The sequence below is a fragment of the Tiliqua scincoides genome, chromosome 1, assembly GCF_035046505.1.
Source record: "Tiliqua scincoides isolate rTilSci1 chromosome 1, rTilSci1.hap2, whole genome shotgun sequence".
In the NCBI taxonomy this organism is placed as follows: Eukaryota; Metazoa; Chordata; class Lepidosauria; order Squamata; family Scincidae; genus Tiliqua; species Tiliqua scincoides.
The window spans coordinates 45650713-45668969 of record NC_089821.1 but is presented as its reverse complement, the minus strand read 5'-3'; the positions used below and the strand labels follow the sequence as shown (position 1 = coordinate 45668969).

The 18257-nt window shown below is 39.5% G+C and overlaps 1 protein-coding gene across 3 annotated transcripts in view; it reads left to right on the top strand.

The window, feature by feature from the left end:
* TEAD1 (TEA domain transcription factor 1) overlaps nt 1-16161 on the top strand; it is a 244272-nt gene extending 228111 nt beyond the window's left edge. For all 3 annotated transcript variants that reach the window (XM_066639093.1, XM_066639085.1, XM_066639100.1), the window contains 3 exons: nt 2584-2724; nt 6636-6788; nt 8921-16161. In XM_066639093.1, the coding sequence (XP_066495190.1) occupies nt 2584-2724; nt 6636-6788; nt 8921-9034 (408 nt within the window). In that variant the 3' untranslated portion in view covers nt 9035-16161. The remainder of the gene's footprint in view (nt 1-2583; nt 2725-6635; nt 6789-8920) is intronic.
* Nucleotides 16162-18257: the final 2096 nt, after the last annotated feature.

The window sequence follows — 18257 nt, the reverse complement described above, 5'->3', positions numbered from 1 at the left end:
TCACACTGTAGGTCCATTGTGATCACACTGTAGCCGCCCTGGGTCCCTTTGGGGAGAAGGGCGGGATAAAAATAAAGTTTATTATTATTATTATTTAGGTCTCAACTTTTTTGACCATCTCTTCTTTGAAACACACACAACCACCGACCAATCCCCTGTTGTTTTTCATTTGGGGTCTAATACTCTTAAGCAGCATTCTGACTAGCACTCTGACTGTTGGAAGCTCCCTCCATGACTAGAAAGAGCCTTCCACTCACCCAAGGTGAACTTGTGCAAGTGGAACATCCCTTTCACTTACAGAGGGAGCTATTTGTGGCAGGAAGTCCCAACACTGAAAGCATTAGTCAGGATGCTACCCCTTGAGTTCATCTTTGTGTACAAAGGAGACAATGTGTGAAGCCAGCTTTGCTTCATAAAGTACTTTGACTAAAGACAGTGCCAAGCATCTGTCTTTTCTTGAATAATGGAACAATCGTGTGCCTGCCAAGGGCTCTGATTAGTTTTGGAGAACCTGCAGAAGATCAAATAGGGCACCTCCAGTGCAGTGGCACCTATATGATATTTCAGAATAGCATTCTGTCTTCATGGAGTTCAATACCTGATTTTCCAGTGAGCCTTACTGGGACTGAAGTTTTATCCTCAAAAATATTCAATAATTTTAAGATATAGAATCACGTTAAATTATTAGACCTTGAATTAATATTTCTAGGATCCCTTATGATATCATCTCAATAAGAAAGACCTTCATAGTATGTCCTTATCAACTGTAGAAATGGAAGAAAGCGATAATGTTTCCTATTTATTTTGGTAGTATTGATGCGTAAGACAGTGACAGTCGAGTAATATTCTGATGATAAACTCAGAATTGTAGTTGGGACCAAAATTAGCACTTTGGATTAATGTACTATTCACCTGTCACAAAACTGTTTCTTTAAAAGAATCTTAGATTCTATTCTGATTTTTTAAAAAAATTATTTTACTTTATTTTGCTTATTTTTGTGGCACGCAAAATAAATGGCACGCAAAATAAATCAAAAGTTGCAATAATCATGTTAAAGCTGAACTTTGACCTGTAGGCTTCCAAGACATAGCTCTTAATACAAACTCTTGTCAGTTGAATCTGTTGGGCTGTTTGTTTTGGCTGGAGCATGGAGAGCCTGCACCATGGGGGGGGGGGGATTGGGCAAACACTCCCTGGGTTTTTTAAAGCAATCCCCTCTGTTGCTACTGCACCGCGCATGCACGCTCCACCTTGCTGCACGTGCTCCGGCTACAGAGGTTTTCGGACCCCTCTTCAGCCTTTTTGCTGGCTCAGGGGCTCCAAGAGTGTTACTGTTCCTTTGCAAGGGGAACCTCTTCCATGGCTCCAGGGCTATTTAACTGCCTGGGTGAGGCAGAGCCTTTTTGCAGTGTTTTGGGCTGCCTGGAAATGGATCAAGATGCCAGTGCAGGGCAAAGGAGGCAAAGGTGTGTGTGGCTTTCGGTTCCCCCACCCCAAAAATCCGTGGATAAATGGCTTGCACCTGTACTTGCAACTGAGGGTTACAAATTATAATACAAATGGTAGTCTGGGTTGATTTGTTAAGAAGGCAGGCAGAGCTGCAAGTCTGGTCAATATTTCTGTTCATGCAGAATTTGGAAGGAGGAAGAGCGGTCATAGTAATTTGCCTAAGATGGAGTGGTGTTTGAATGGTGCAGGAATGAAAAAATTAGGCACCTGGTGTAATAGTAGTGATTGAAAACAGCAGGTGTGGATACATTCGCCACAATCTAAAGCAGATTTGAGCACACTTTAAGCTTATGAAATCATGCAGTTAAGTGCACTTTGTCACATAATGGATTGTGGCCAAAGTGGTAGGTTTTTAAAAATACAGTACTGCTTAACATTACCTTTGCAAATGTAATACCCAGTGAATTTCTTTATATCTGCTGTTTAGTCCTCAGTATACATAGAATATACTGTATACTGTTTAGTCCAAACATAGAATAGGAAAGTAGTCACCCTTCATCTGAAGGTCTTGATCCCAACCAAACATGAGTTTGGCAATGCATGTTTTGAAAATCTTTTCAGATTAAAGGAGTCAGTTACTTCTGTGCTTGTAATTATTTTATGGACTTGGTGTGCCTGTCACACCTTCCAGGACCCAATTAGAGACTGATCCTTCACTATTATTATTCAGTTGAAGTACTGTTTCTTCTTAATTTGAATTTCTTAGGTAAGAAACTGGGTTGTTTGACTTACTTCTTGGTAGCAAAACCCCAAGCCTTGGAGAAATAGTGCAGCTGTTTGCCTTGGCAACATAAGCTGTTCAAGACACTCCCTTGAAATATGCCTGGGCTGCAGGTGTGCTATCTGCACCCCAGTCTTGTCTTGCAGTGGAAAAATCTGCTGGCAGCACTGGGGAACATACAGTGGGAATCAATATAATATGTTTCTCTTTATTGTCAGTCTTTTAAAATAGAATGTCAAGACAAATGATAATTTTGGTTTATTTTTCAAATGTGACATTTGTAATGGTAGTATACTAACAGTTAATTATTTCCTATTATAATTGAAAAAATCTCTGTTCCATTTCCCTGCAGGCGGACTTGAATTGCAACATCCAAGATGATACAGGAGCATTCTATGGTGTAACTAGTCAGTATGAGAGTTCAGAAAACATGACAATCACCTGTTCTACCAAAGTCTGCTCATTTGGGAAGCAAGTGGTAGAAAAAGTAGAGGTAGGATTTTCAAAATTACTTGGGTTTTCCCTGCTTCTGTTCTGATTATGCCCACCTACACCATGATTTTTAAAAATTTGGTAGTCTCAGTGTTTTCTCTAGAAGTCGCTTTTCATCTTCTGGTTGTGCTTAGTTTGAATTAGTGAGCATATGGTTATATTAGTCTAGAGCCCTGCTATGTTCACTATAGTACTTGAGTGCCTTTTTTGGAGTGCCCTTTTTGTCCCTGTACATCAGAAGAGTAGAATACGTTCCTTGTTGCCCAGTCATGACTCCTAGATCTTCTCAGCGAATGAAAAAAGAGCACATGCAGGAGACCATACACCAGTCTTGTCTTCCTCAGCTTTTCCTCAGTGAATCCCTGCAGTTGGGATTCACTCAGTTCATATTCTCTTTGGCTAGAGCAAACTAACCATTTTGGACTCAGGAGAGAAGTACTTCAACCTGTTTACAAGAAGATTTCAGGGCAGTTTGTTCCTACTTCACATTCATTCCTGCCCTTCTCTTACTTTGTACCAATTTTTGATTGGTACACTTCCTGTCTCATGGTATTTCCAGCTAATGACAAACCCACCCTTCTTACAGTTCTCTTATAGATCATAAAGAAAATATTTTAACTGGATAAAAAAAATGGTCCACAACAGCAATTCTGTACCTGAAATTAAACAGTATAATTTTAGGTTGCACCACAATGGTCACTATGAATAAGATCTGGAACAGCAAAGATAACGACCTAAATACAGAAGGTAACTAGTTAGAGCCATAGTCTTCCCTATAATGCTGTATGGGTATGACAGGTGGACAGTAAGAACTGTTGACCGAAGAAGAATTGATGCATTTGAATTGTGGTGCTAGCGAAAATTGTTACATATACCATAGACAGCCAGAGTAATCAACAGAGAATTGCTGGATCTTATAAAACCAGATACATTGTTAGTAGCCAAAAGGGTAAGACTAAGGACTTACTTTGGCTATGCCATGCGTGCAAATTCACTAGAGAAGTAAATGATGCTAGGAAGTATTAGTGGAGCTAGAGGAAGGGGCAGGCACAGAGCACATGGACTCGTCACCATCAAAACAGATACAAAGATTAACATCTAGCAATTGAGAAAGAAGCTGTGCCTGACAGGGCAGCATGGAGAGCTCTCGCCTATAAAGTCGCCAGGAGACAGGCACAACTGAATGGTGAAACCTACCTACCTACCTTAATCTTAAGCAATCCCCTTTGTAAAGAGCAGCCCTAATCTTGAGTATTTACATGGTTCAATAGGTATTCTTTCTGCTACACCATACTTCTTCCAGCTTCTGCTGGAACACTTTCCATATAAGGTAAGGTAACTACATTTGGGGCTTTTCTGTTTCTGGGGGGGGGGGAAGGGTTATTAATTGGGGACATGACTGATAAATATTAGGCATAGAGTGAAAAGAATAGATTTTTCTCCCTCTCTCACAATACTGTAGAGCCAGGTGTAACAAAACTGATGACTGATTGGTAGGACAGACAAAAGCAGGTGCTTCTTTAACAGTGCATAATTAGTCTGCAGAATTAATTACCAGAAGATGTGGTGATGGCCACTAGCTCAGATGGCTTTCAAAGGAGATCAGACAAATTCATAGTGGACACAGCTATCAATGGCTGCTAGTCATGATGGCAAAGCACTACTATGCTTCTGAATACCAGTTGTAAGTGGTACAATGGCAGGAGGGAAGTATGCCTTTCTTGCCTGCTTGCAGGCTTTCCAGGGACAGCTGATGGGCCTTTGTGAGAAACAGGATGCTAGGACCTTTGGCATGCTGCAAGGGGGCTTTTCTTATGTTCTTCAAGCCTACATTTATGTGGGGGGGGGGCCCTAGTTCAGCCCACATTCCAAACACAGACTGATACCATTATCTACTAATAATGTTTGTTTGTAATGATCTAGTAATCATTACATTATAGTAATTAATTGGGATAGAGTTTCAAGGGCAGCCCAGTGACCGGTTTTAGCTTATATAATCTGGGTTTCAGGTGCAGCTCTGGGCTGAAAACCCTGTCCAGCAACTGTGGCCTGTTTTTTGTTTATTTTTTTCTTCTTTTTTAATACAGATGGATTATCTCTGCTTAGTTTTTTAGAGGCGCTATTCCTTTTCCTTCAAGGATCTATAATTTTGAGACTGTAGACTTGTACCAAGTCTGCCAATTGTTAAATCCAACCCCACTCAACCCATGCCTCACCCCACTGAATGTCACTCTGCTAAGCATCTGAGCAAAGTCCAGTGTCCATTAGCACCACTGACTTGCGTTGTCTGAGCTGATTGCTCTGAACATCCATGTGGCAGTTTCTACATAGTACAGAAGCACCATGCATCTATGTACTTGAGTGCTCAGTGTGGGTTTCTTTACCCCTGGAGCAGCTTTTTGCACTTCCATTAGGAAAAATTCTTAGGTCCTCTGTTTCTGATCACTATTTTCACTGGATCATAACGTATACATATATATAGGCATGCCCCCATATCCACGGGGGATCCATCCATACAGACCCCCACAGATATGGGGAATTCTGTATCCACTGCCTCTTCCGCATGCCCATTAGCCTTGTTTAAATGCTTACCCCAGTGAAAATGTCTTCCTTTACAGGCTCGCTATAAACATACAAGCTTATAGTGATGTGCAGGCTACCTCCTGGCAGCCTGAACACTTGAAGAGACTGGATCAAGGTTAACCACTTTCTCTTACCTCAATCTAGTCTTTTCAAAAGTTCAGGCTGACAGGAGGCAGCCTGTAAGCTTGAATGCTTATAGCAAATCTGTAAAGGAAGAATATTTTCAGGGGGGTAAGCATTTAAATGGGCACAGATTTCCAAATCCATGGGTATTGGATCCACAGATATGATGGGCCACCCATAATTCAGAGCTGTGAGCTACAGTTTCTGGAACTGCAAAGTACAAACAAGTTCCTACCAAATATCATGGCCCATTCCCTTCTAAGAATCTGGAAATGTTCCACATGTGGAATATAGCAAATATTACTTATATACTTGAAACATTTCCAATTCAAAAATAAGAAATCTGTATTGCATAGATTTCTGTGTCTCTGTCAAGCCCCAGCTTCTCTATAAGAGCTACTGTGTCGGTAACTGCAGTTAAAGTTACTTTCTAAAGATTTCTCTTGTGTCTTTTATAAGAAACAGAAGTTTTCTAAATTAAGTTGAATTACATATTTTAATTACTTCCAGTGAAATACCTGTATTACAGCCCAATCCTAAACTGCTATTGCGGGAGGCTCCTCAGGAGAAGGGGACTTCATCCCCTTCCCCCGAGTAAGGGAAGCAGTCCCGCAATGGGACTACTCACTTTAGCGGTGATTGTTTGATCGCTGCTAAAGTGAAGGCACTCGTGTAGGGCGAGCAGCCCTACCTGACCACCCTGGATCATGCGGAGCTCGGCTCCGTGGACCTGCCTCTCCCCCGCCCCGGGAACGGCCCCGACCACGCCTCCCCCCTCCCCGGAATGCCTCCCCCATGTCCCTGGGAACGCCCCCATTCCCTGTTCCGCAGCCTGGCGGTTGTAGGCACCGCCAAGCTGTGGAATGCGGGCACCCACCAGGCGGTGGCTCAGCACCGGCCGGAGCTGAGCCACCTCTGGTGGGAGCCCGGCGGTAAGCCCTGTAAACATGCCTCGACTATGGTCCACACCGCAGAGGCGCACTGCGAACCATAGGATTGTGCTTTTAGTATGTTGTCACAAAAGCAAGCCTTAGAAAACCCTGAAAATATCCTGACTAACTGTAATGTGTGTTTGCAATTTTGTAATAAATTCATCACTTTAAAAATAAAACTAAAAGAGCAGATCTAGTTTAACTAGTAAGTTTCATTAACAAGTCTAACTTCTGTATTGAAATTCTGAAGTTTCTGGGTTGTTTTCCCTTCTAGACTGAATACGCACGGTTTGAGAATGGTCGGTTTGTGTACAGAATAAACCGCTCTCCAATGTGTGAATATATGATCAATTTCATCCACAAGCTCAAGCATTTACCAGAGAAATATATGATGAACAGCGTGTTGGAAAACTTTACAATTTTATTGGTAATGTATCATTTTTATTTGCTGGCTGCATTCTGCAATCCTTTAGAGTGCTGGGCAGGGATTAGTGGATTTTTATTAGAATCTATTTGCAAGAGTTTAGAACAGTGATTTTCAACCTTTTTCATCTCATGGCACACTGACAAGGTGCTAGAATTGACAAGGCACACCATCAGTATTTTGACAATTGACAAGGCACACCATGCTGCTGTTTAGGGGCTCAAATCCCCCAATAATAAATGACCCTTCCCAAACTCCTGAGACACACCTGTGGACCATCCACGGCACACCAGTGTGCCATGGCACAGTGGTTAAAAATGGCTGTTTTAGAATGTCATGCCCTTAAGTAACATATTATTTCAAAAGCAAGTAGATTCTGCTTTTACTTTTCTTTTGGCATTACTTGGCCACCATGTAACTTTTGCATGGCACAGATATGATGTGGGAGACAACGATTGGATTTGCAGTGACAAGAACATCACAGAGGTAATGTGTAGATTTAGGGCCCAATCCTAGCCAATTTTCTAACACTGGTGTAGCTGCAGTGCAACCCCGAGGTAAGGGAACAAATGTTCCCATACCTTGAGGAGTCCTCTGTGACTGCCTCCTCACTACAAGATGGATCACATGCCCCATTGGCAAGGCTGCACCGGCATTGAAAAATTGTATAGGATTTGGCCTTAAGAGTTTATAGTGAAGGCTTGGATGGATTCAGCTCTCTAAATGACTGCTTTTATGCCTCCCTACCTTGCCCTCTAAACTGTGCCTTTCAACCTAGGAAAGTCATTGAGAGTGTTCAGTACAAATGTAACAAATAAATGATATTTCTACTTCTAGAATGTACCCACCATGCATTTTAACTTTGAGTTTGCAGTAAATTGGGCAGCACTTTTCCCCCTCGGCCTGGGTAGGATAGAAATAGGAAGCTCCCTTACAGTGCCTCAGGTCATCGGTCCAGCTATTGGCTACACTAACTTGCAGTGGTTCTCCAGGGTTTCAGAAGGATTTTTCCCAGTCCTTCCTGGTGATGCCAGGGATTGAATTCGGGACCTTGTGCATGCTTTTACTAAGCTATGGGCCAATCCCTGGAATTCTGAACTGGGTTGAGGTGCCAGGAAGGGTTGTCTCGCAGTGGCTATGAATGGGACCCATGGTTTGGAGTAAGGTCACTTCCTGTATATTTAGAGTACCAGGTGGCTAATGCTACCCTGAGACACCTTGCAGTGTATTCTATCTGTTCCAAATTACTTTTAATACTGTCTCCCGGTTTTCAGAAGATCCATCAAATTGGTTTTGAATAACCCCAGAGTCATCAGGCAAGTAGTGGACATTGAGGAAAACTGGCATGTTTACAGCTTTTGTTTGTAGCACCCCGATTCAGTCCTCTCCTCCCTTTCTTTCCCCTGCCACTGCCTCAGCCCTTTAAGGCAGAGAGAGGCAGCCTTGATTGCCCCAGTGTTCTCAAGTCAAGAGGACAGTAGCAGCTGCATGCACTTCCTATCTCCTGGCTTTAAAAGGCCACAAAGTGGTAATGCAATGATGGGGAAGGGAAAAAGACCAGAAACAGAGAGAATTCTTGACTGAAATAGCCTTACTTCTCATGTCCTCCAGATACTCTTTGATTTCTATATATAATAAATCTGAAGTCAGTATTAGAGAAGCATTTAATCAATAACTGTGGTTTAACAGAAGTTGTGTATGCGGTAGGAGACCTAGTGCTGGGCAAACGGGACAAATGCCCCGGGTGCTAGGTTCTTGCAACTCTAGGACCATGCAGGGAGCCTCAGTGAGGCCCCCAACATAGTCAGAACTGCATTTCTGGTTTTCCAGAAGTGCAGTTTAAGACAGTGGGGAAGTCTCAGAATGCTTCCCTGGTCAGTTTGAAAGTTGCACAAGGCTCCATCACACTTTGGAGGTAGGGGAGGCAGCTTTACGTGCGGGGGCGGGGGGGTTGGCATTTTGCTGGGGGGACTTTACGAACCTTTGTCCCAGGAGCGGGGAGAGACAAGTCCGCCACTCTGTGTAAGTCTGCCAGTTAAGATATTTAAATGTTTTTAAGTTTTCTGCCAATGGTAACAAATGCTCAGATCTCTAACATGCTATCTTCCCCTTTTTTCTTTTAAAAATCCAAATAGGTTGTAACAAACAGGGACACACAAGAAACCCTACTTTGCATGGCTTGTGTATTTGAAGTTTCGAACAGCGAACACGGCGCACAGCATCATATCTACAGGCTTGTAAAGGACTGAACACTTATTTATAGACATTTCACATTATAACTCCTTATCAAAACACAGACTGTCAACCTCAACACTAAGTGGCAGTTCCTCTGGCCGAGCTTTCCCCTACATTTTTCTAAACTCCATTTTAGTGTGACCATATATTGTAGCTGTGAAATTCTGGTGCAGTTGTACAAATTCCTTCTGAAACAGAACGTTCTTCAGATTTGTAAAACCATCGTTCTTTGGGGAGAATATATTTAAGAATTTCAAGGCCTTTGTGGAAGTTTAATTTTTTTGTTGTTGTGTTAGAAAAATATAAGATGGAGCATTTGCCATGGGAAAACTTAACAGCAGTTATAAGAGTTTATGAGTGTTTTGTCTAAATTAAAAAATGCTTTTAAGATGCAAATGAAATTGAAATGAATTTTAACTATAAGCATAAATTAGCACACAATTCTTTTTAGAATTATCTTCGTAATTGATTACTGTGGAAGATACAAACGAATGTAATTCACTAAATTATTTTTTAAACTGAATTTCTGTTTGAAGCCAAATGACAAACATAGCCTTAAGAAATGCCTGATGGGAGCAGACAGGTCCTAAAAGTAGGCAAAAATGTATTTTTTTTCCTTCTCTCTATTAAAACTAACCTTCTAATCCATTGAACTTTTCAAGCAGGTATTGCAAAGCGAGAAGACTTCCTTTTACTAATCATATCTAGTGTATTTAAAAATATATAAAATATTGTACTAATAAGGACATTTGATTATTTAATTAAAAAGATGGCTCGTTTTGCAATAACTAGATGAATACTGAAAATTTAGACTTACAGTGTATGTAATATTATGTGTGTGGTTATATTTTATATGAGAAATTTGGGGTTTTTTTCTTTTCCTAATGACTCAAGAAATTGCAACACCAAAATTAGTGATTAGCTAATGTAAGGGGGAAAATTATAGTGACTGCTGTATTACAATTATACTGTCAGCTGAAAACCACAGAAGGTCTGTGGTTGAGAAGAGAATAGGTATGCAAACAAAAGGTTCATCTGTTTTTAATGTCTTTAGACTGCTAGAAAATCATCGTCACCACCAGGAAAAAAAAAACAGTGACGTCAGATAAACCCAAGGTTGTTCAGATTCTGTTACACAGTGTTATGGCAGGCCTACAAAGTTAGTGACCCACCAAGCTGAACACAGCCTCACTGAATATAGCCCAAATATAAGTTATGTATGGTAGCCCATCAAGGACTCTTGGTCTTTGGTTTTGCCTGCCTGCCTGCCTGGAACTGCAATAACAGGAGGGCTGTCAAGCACTTGGCAGATCACTATGCATGGGCAACATGTGACTTAGTAAGTCACGTGTTGCACATGCCTGTCTTCTGGGATGTGCTCACCCATTGCTATGAAGCCTCTGCTCCCATGTGACTTCAGACCATGGAGCATTAGCCTCTTCACTGGATTATGTGACCAATTTCCTTCTACCTTTTTTCAGGTTTCTCAGAGTATCCTAGTATGTCACTCCTTTCTCTGCTCAAACATTTGGTGCTGTTAAGGATGAGTGCAGAGAGTTTATAGGTATAAATCTATTATTACTGTGTGGGGTTTGATTTCCTTTCAGAGGCAGCTTTTATAAATCTTTGTTTTTCCCCCAAAATAATAAAGGCTATTAAGCAGTGATTGGTACACATGCCTGATGCGGTACATTCACGTTTGTAAGTACTCTGTTTCTAAGCTAGAGGGTTTTTTCCCTCCTTGCTTGCTTTGGACCACTACTCCTCTCTTTTTTTATGTGCCAATTTTTTTTAATGAGCATAACATTATTTTACCGTAAGTATAACATTCAACTTGCTGGCTCAAAGTACTGGCACATCACAATATCAAATGCAAATAACGTGGTGCCTTGTTTGTCTACTTGTTAAAAACAGAGGGTAGAGGCATCCTGTTTCACAGTTTTCACTCCAGTTGTGTGGCTTCCCCCCCCCCCCCCCCCACATCTTTGGGCCTTTGGAGTCCTGGATTTGTCCTCCAAATACAAGAAAGAATCTATATAGTTGAGAAACCTTACAGGATTAAATCACAAACTAGTAAATATCTATGGGGATTTTTTCCCCCTTTTACACACAGGGCACTAGGTCAACAGCTAATTCTCCTAGAAATACAGCTGCATGGGATACTTGAGAAAATCTTCAGTGCGCTGCTTAGAATAATCAATGTTTGGTAAGCAGAGTGTTGTTCCTTATGTCTACCTAAAATCTTGGATATCCCTCACACTGTTAGACATATTCATCTTTAAAATTAGAAGGGTATAAAACTGCTTATCTGTGTAACAAAAGTATCCTGGAGATTTCTGTTACATCTAATTGTCAGAGGGGCTATGAGTACTCAACTTCTGGTACACTGCACAATTGTAGCAAGTTGCATGCAGTCTCTTACCCATGGCCATTATTCATCCCTTCTAGTGACCTGCTGCCCTGTTGTTCCACAGCCTGATAATATCCTAAAACACCAGCAGCAATGCAGTGCATCTTTGGGACACAAGGTGTTCCAAGATCTGCTTTAGGCCCCATGTGTGCATGCACATCAATGGGAAAGGATAAGGAAGGCAAGGACAGTCTACTGAATCTTGGAGCCCTCTGCAGGTTGAACTTCTTTTGACCTTCAGATATTAAGACAGATGAACCTCTCAGTCATTTTAACTCTGTGAACTGTCAAAGTAGATGATTATGGCTGGGTTTCTTCATCAGTTTTTAACACTAATGATGAATTCAACAGAAGCACTGCATCTTACCTGCCTAAGGTATCCCTTTATTTGAAGCACTTGGTGTTACAAGTATAAAACTACTCTGGTGTTTTTTTTTTAATGTTATCTTTTTTGAGGCTTTTGGTTTTTGATGGATTTATTTAAAAAAAAATAAAGTTTTTAGAGTAATTATACACCTCTAGGAAATTCTGTGGAGGTGTATATAAAATAGAAGTCAGTTTGCAAGCCAGGTACACTTTTATGTGTTAATGTAGTCTGGGTCATTCTGTGTGTAATAACAAAATGGTTTGAAGAGTCACAATGTTCTTGGCGTTCACTTTTGTAAGATGTTAGGGAAAATGTTTGCCTTGTCTTTAACTTTACATGGATGTAAATGATTCAAAAACCTTGTGCATGTGTCTTCTGGAAAGCCTTAAATCTGTCAGATGTTTAGTGTGTAGTCCAAAAGGCTGCCTGTAAACTGTGAGCTCTTTTGTAAGCTGGAAGCATCTCTCTTGTTACTGTTACTTTGTCATAGAATCTTCTTAATTCCGAGCTGCCAAAGCATCACAATAAGCAGTGCCTTAGTGCTATATTAGAAGTACCTTTCAGGCTATCATGCCAAGCTTATATAGTCCATTAATTGGTTTACTTTTTAAAAATATATATATCCTAGAGAGAAGCCTTTTGACTACTTGGTCTAAGACACCTTCTTAAACGATTCAGTCCCTGTTACTACATAGTTGGAATATCTATACCAAAATGAAATCCTACAGCGCTAGAATTTTCTGCAAAAAGTGAATTGTACAAATATTGCTGCCTTCTTAAATTCTCATGACCAAATAAACCTTTGTGACTCTCTGCACTCTTGCATGCAAGTGCCTTTGGTTTTGAAATTCCAGCTTAGAAAAGTGCTGCCATAATAATGACAATTTGTAGAGACCAAAAATATTTAGAGATCACCATAATGCCTTTGGTTTATTGGAAACAGTCAAAACTAATAGGCCTTCATTCGGAAGAGTACCTTTTTTTACAATAGCGTGCTTTTTGAAAAATTGCAAGAGTGCATAATGCTGGAAGATTATTCTACATGTTACTCAACTGTTTGTCATGGTTTCTGCAGCATCTGCTACATTTATGATGGAACAGTCAGTATTTCACCTTTGCCATGTCTAACTCCATTCAGTCTTGCATCCAAGTAATGTGAGTCTGTATAGATAGCAGAATTTCAGACAGAAGACAAATATGACTTTATTATCATCGTAGTTTTGAATCTGTGAAGATGGTTTTCTTCTTTATCCTAAATGTGCACTTATTTTGTTTACATAGTTGAGCAGTTGGATGCCTAAAATTGGAAATGAAAGTGCAGAACAAAAAGTAACTCTCATTTGACCTGTGCTTTTCAGCACCAAATTATTTGAGCTGAATGACAGACATCATTGAAGAAACCTTTGAATGTCACCATTCAAAACTTTCCCATCTTTGCTGCAGGAAAGACAGGCCCTTTAAGTAATTTGTGCCATTTAATATCACCTATGAATTTGGATAATACTGTTTATTTAAGGAGACAATGACATTGATTCAGAAGGACACAACATCATTAAAAATCATCAGAAATGAGAACTAATAGCAGTAAAACCAAAAGCTGGCAGAGGGGGTTTGTAGCTGTGAATACACGTTTATTTTTAATGGACAAAATTTAAGTTTTATTTAAAATTAGTGTGTGGCACAAAGTGGTAAATATTTGTGATTTTACCCCTTCCTGTCTCTTAATCATATATACCTATTTTTATTTCTCAAAGATCCAAATATCCCTCTCTTTCTCCACACAACTAACCTAATAAGGATTGCTTGGCCTCAAAAAGTACATTTATATATTACAACAATTGAATATATCTGCTGAGACAGATATAGGTAAGCAAGTGGCTGGAGTATATTTTATTGCAGAGGAATCATTTTATTTATTGTCTTATGTACAAAATTTGAAAAAAAAAGAAACAATGGTACAATTTGTGGCAGTTGAAACTTGGCTTACTTTACAAATGTAATTTTGTACTTACTTGAATTCTAGAATGATTTATTTAGGTACTGTACCACTATGTTGAATAATTTGTAACTTCAATACTTATTTTCTCAGTTTTTATCAATGCCAGAATCCCTTTGGTGTGAGCCCACTTCCCTGCGTTTGTCACTTCAAGTAACCAAGAGTGAATTATTACACAGAATAAATGGTAGCAACTAACAGCTGGAGATCAGCTTACAACATTTGACAAGCTGATCAAGTTATCTTTACTTACTTGGTCTTATTCATATACTGCTCTTGCTTTTTTAGTGCTCAATCCAGGCATTGTATCAAACCATAGCTAAGGAAATTTAAGCATGGTTTTAGATGATGACTGAATTGACAACCATGTTCTGCAGTCAGCCAGAATGAGAAAGTGAGTGTTTGTGGCCATTACACAGCAACCAGAAGCTGCTGCCCCAAGGAAGCGGAACTGAATTTAAGACACTGAGTGCTGAGAGGATGGAAAGCAAAAGCAGATAATCATTGTTTGCCTTTTATATGTTTGAAGATGCAGACAGTGGTTTGGGTTCTAAACTACACTTAGCACAAACCATGGTTTGGCATGATTTCTGAACACAGCCTGTCTTGACAGTTTAAGTCAGTGACTTTCAACCTTTTTGATCTTACGGCACATTGGCAAGGCAATAAAATGGTCAAGGCACACCATCAGTTTTTTGACAAGGCACAGCGGACTGCCAGTGGGGGGCTCACATCACCCAATGGCCCTACTAATAAATGTCCCAAATTCCCGCAGCACACCTGGGGACCATTCACGGCACACCAGTGTGCCATGGCACAGTGGTTGAAAATGGCTGGTTTAAGATCACTCAGTTACAGCCGAGGGCTATCACTTGCAGCATGATCCACATCATCAACATATGTCATGCAACACATATGGTTCTATCAGAATGGATATATACGTTACGCACTGTCAGTGATTGCTGCTGAGAAACTCTTCTCTGTGTTCACAACCCACGCATCAGGAAATATTCAATTAATTCTGCCACGTTCAGATTTTTAAACCCATGCAACATTTACATACTACACTGCATAATCTCTGCAGCCACAGTTGCACTGCATGGTTTTGTACCAAAACACATGGCAAGGGCATTTAAATATATTCCCTGCCATTTTGTTCACCAGCATTGGAAAGGATTGGGGGCAGCAGTCATGGGCTGTAAGCTATGTTTAAATTGGCCCTCATTTCATCTATGCTCACGTTACCCTTCTCTAATATGTCTTTACTTTCCCCAGCCATCCCCTGAAAAGAGTGACCAGCTAATTCAAGGTATAAAGATGTTTGAAAGTCTTGATCTCTAGCTTAACAAATTAGACTGGCTGAGATTTTTTTTTTAAATTAGTTCCACTGTGTCAATTGACTCTTGAATGCACTCAGTTCACATAGAGGATATGCCCCTGTTACCTCCTTACACAATTGTTTTATTTTTGTTTTTGCATTTTGTTTGTTTGTTCTTTTGAAATGGGCCTCTGCTTCAGGCTCATGACTGCAGAAAAAAAAATATGTGCCTGAAAAAGACAAAAGAATTTTATAACAGTTTTTAAAACCTGAATAGCCTTTAATTCTTTAATATCAGTACATTTTATGTAAGACAGTTTCTTTTTGATTTTTTTTATTTGCCACGTGCATTTGTTCACATTTGTAAATGACTTAATGGAATTCTCACTTTGTTTATTTGTGTAATGTGTATAAACTGGGTTTGTGACTTAAGCATATTCATATATGGTCAGTGGTTACTTTAATATTATACTGCTGCTGGTTATTTTTTTTAATGTAGAATCTGCCTTTTGATGACAAAGTACCTCTTGCTTAGACAGGGAGGGAAAGCTCTTTTTAGTAAAACAAACATGAAACTTTTCAAATTTTGTCTTAACATATTTTGAAGTTTTCAAAATGAGTTTCAATCAAACCTTTTGGCAGTACAGTATTCTTGTATTTGTTGTTGTCTGTGTGTAGGTACTGGTACCTTTTCTGTTTTTAAAATGTTTTAAGTGTTGGCTTTAAAGTGAATTTATCTTTAGTATGATAGTAATATGAAAATTATAGGGTTTGTGTGCAGAGAATTTTTTTATAAAAGTGCTTTGTAAAAAAAATGTATTCTAGCTTTCGCGGTACATATGTGTGATAACTTTAATATCCATGACAGTTAAGTGCAATTATTTCATCACTCTAAAAATGCTATTTTTGTGTCGGTTACTGCAGGTGTTCCATGTCTTTGCAAAGTGACACATTTGATGCCTTCTTGATAAAGTGGTAGATTTTTTTGTAGCTTTCTAGAAACTTTGTATTCATACAGTATCGAATGAAAAAATAAAGAAAATAAAGTCACTGCTCCTTTTGTTTTAATTTGCATGGAAATTATAGACAATTTGTTATGTATCTGATCACTGAAGAAAGGGAGTTGTGTCATTAACGTCACAAAAACTGTCCAGTTGGCACTTCTCAAACTTTACACATATTCCAGGCTATACTCCAGGTTGCATTAGTTGCAGTAACAGAGAATGGAGATAGTATGACTGTAAGAATGTGACAGTCTCAAAAGAAAAACTCTTGCATGAAAATGTCCAATCATGCACAGGTATGTATTTGTTTATCTGGCTGACAGCCTGAAAGGCTTATGAACAGCACCTTCTAGCTGTACAGTGTTGGTAAGAAAGAATGTATAATTGAGATAGGATCAATTAAGTCTAAATCATGCCTAGATTAGATGCTTGGGTTGCAGTCCTCGGCTCCCCTAGGAACAAATCCCACTGAACATAGTGAGACTGGAGAAAACATGCATTAGACTGACCTGTTAGTCAATCCTGCCCCCCCCCCAATAGTCTAAATAAGCCTCTGATCCTTAGACCAGCCCAAAACCAAATAACAAAAAATGATGGAGCAGTAGTTTAGGAGTGATCAGAGATTCAGCAATTAACAGTTGAATATGTAATTCATGTAATATCCCAGATAAGATTTCACATTCCTCAGGGCATGGATAGGCTGCAAAAAAGTGTACCCCAGGCAAAAAATGGAAATGAGATGGGCAGTAGACCATACTGAGCACATAGCTGAGCACATGGACAATTTTCAGTTGCACTGTGAAACATTGTGGCAAAACTAATGTACAGCACACAGACTTGTCCATATGGGAAACCTCGTTAAGTGAGGCAGATGGGAGGTTGGGGTGAAGCTGGATGAAAAGAGTCAGTACCATTGTTCCAGAATGATGAAGGACCTTGGATTGTTCTGTCATCCTCAGGCAATGGTTTATAGACTGAATAGTAAATGGTGATGTTAAATTTTTTTCAGAAAGAGGTCAGAGGTGAATTATCAGAAATATTTTAAATCCTCAGTAAAACTGCAGGAGAAATAAACAAGTATTATTTTTAGATAAATTAAACATTATGGTTCTTGGATAACCATGAGACCGAATGGCAATATTCAATATATGATATTAAAATATCTCCATAGGATGTGTTAAAAGTTTTGGTCCGGGGCTGCGGCCATGAAAGATTGGGTACAGTTTTTCAGTGTATCATGCAGAAGAGATCATTGGACTGGAAATATTTGCACATGAAAATAGAGATAGTGAAATATTGTGAAAGTAGTGAAATATTTTCACTAGTGAAAATAACTCACCTAAAAAAAGACTGGCTTCCCTTTCCTTGGGGTGCTTGCCAAATCCCACCAGAACAACACTGAACCAAGCACTGACCCTTTAATACACTGCTTTATTACTCTTTGACTGTGGACTTCCAAAAGAAATACGTATTCAGCTTGGTAATACTGTCTATTTCACTTTTAGCACTTTTAGCAAGAAATATTATAGAACCAGACAAATAGCATTGCTGAAATTGAGTTGCATTTTGTCAACTGCATCATTCCCATTATGTGCTACAAATCTTGGTTCCAAAGCAAAACAAAGTAGATTCTGAGATTTTTCTAGCCAATTTCAAGGAACTCTTGGTAACCATCAGGTCCTGCAAACCTGAGTTTTTGTTCTCCAGGCAGTCTGACATTTGCACAAACATCTTTGCAAAGCCCCTTTTTGTCACATTTAGCATCCCCTGCAAGATGCTAGTCATTTTGCTACTTCCTAATAGTTTTCTATATCCTGCTGCATTTAATTTGTCCTCCATAAGCTGCATCATTATATTTTCTATGGGTTTGTTTTGTTTGGAATTTCCTATGAATTTTCTTACGCAGCCTCTTCAATGATTCTTCTACATTTTATTTCAAACTGTGGGTTTTAATATTTTATTTTTATTATGTTAGACTTGATGCTACCATGGAATGTGACTGCATTTGGGGAAATGTTACAGATATGTTCTTTTAACAGGCTATTGTGTATATGATAGTAAATGGAACTTACTGCTGAGTATGATTGGGTAGGATTGCAGCCTAGGGTTGTTAAAAGTCTTCATGCTTTTTATAATATACGT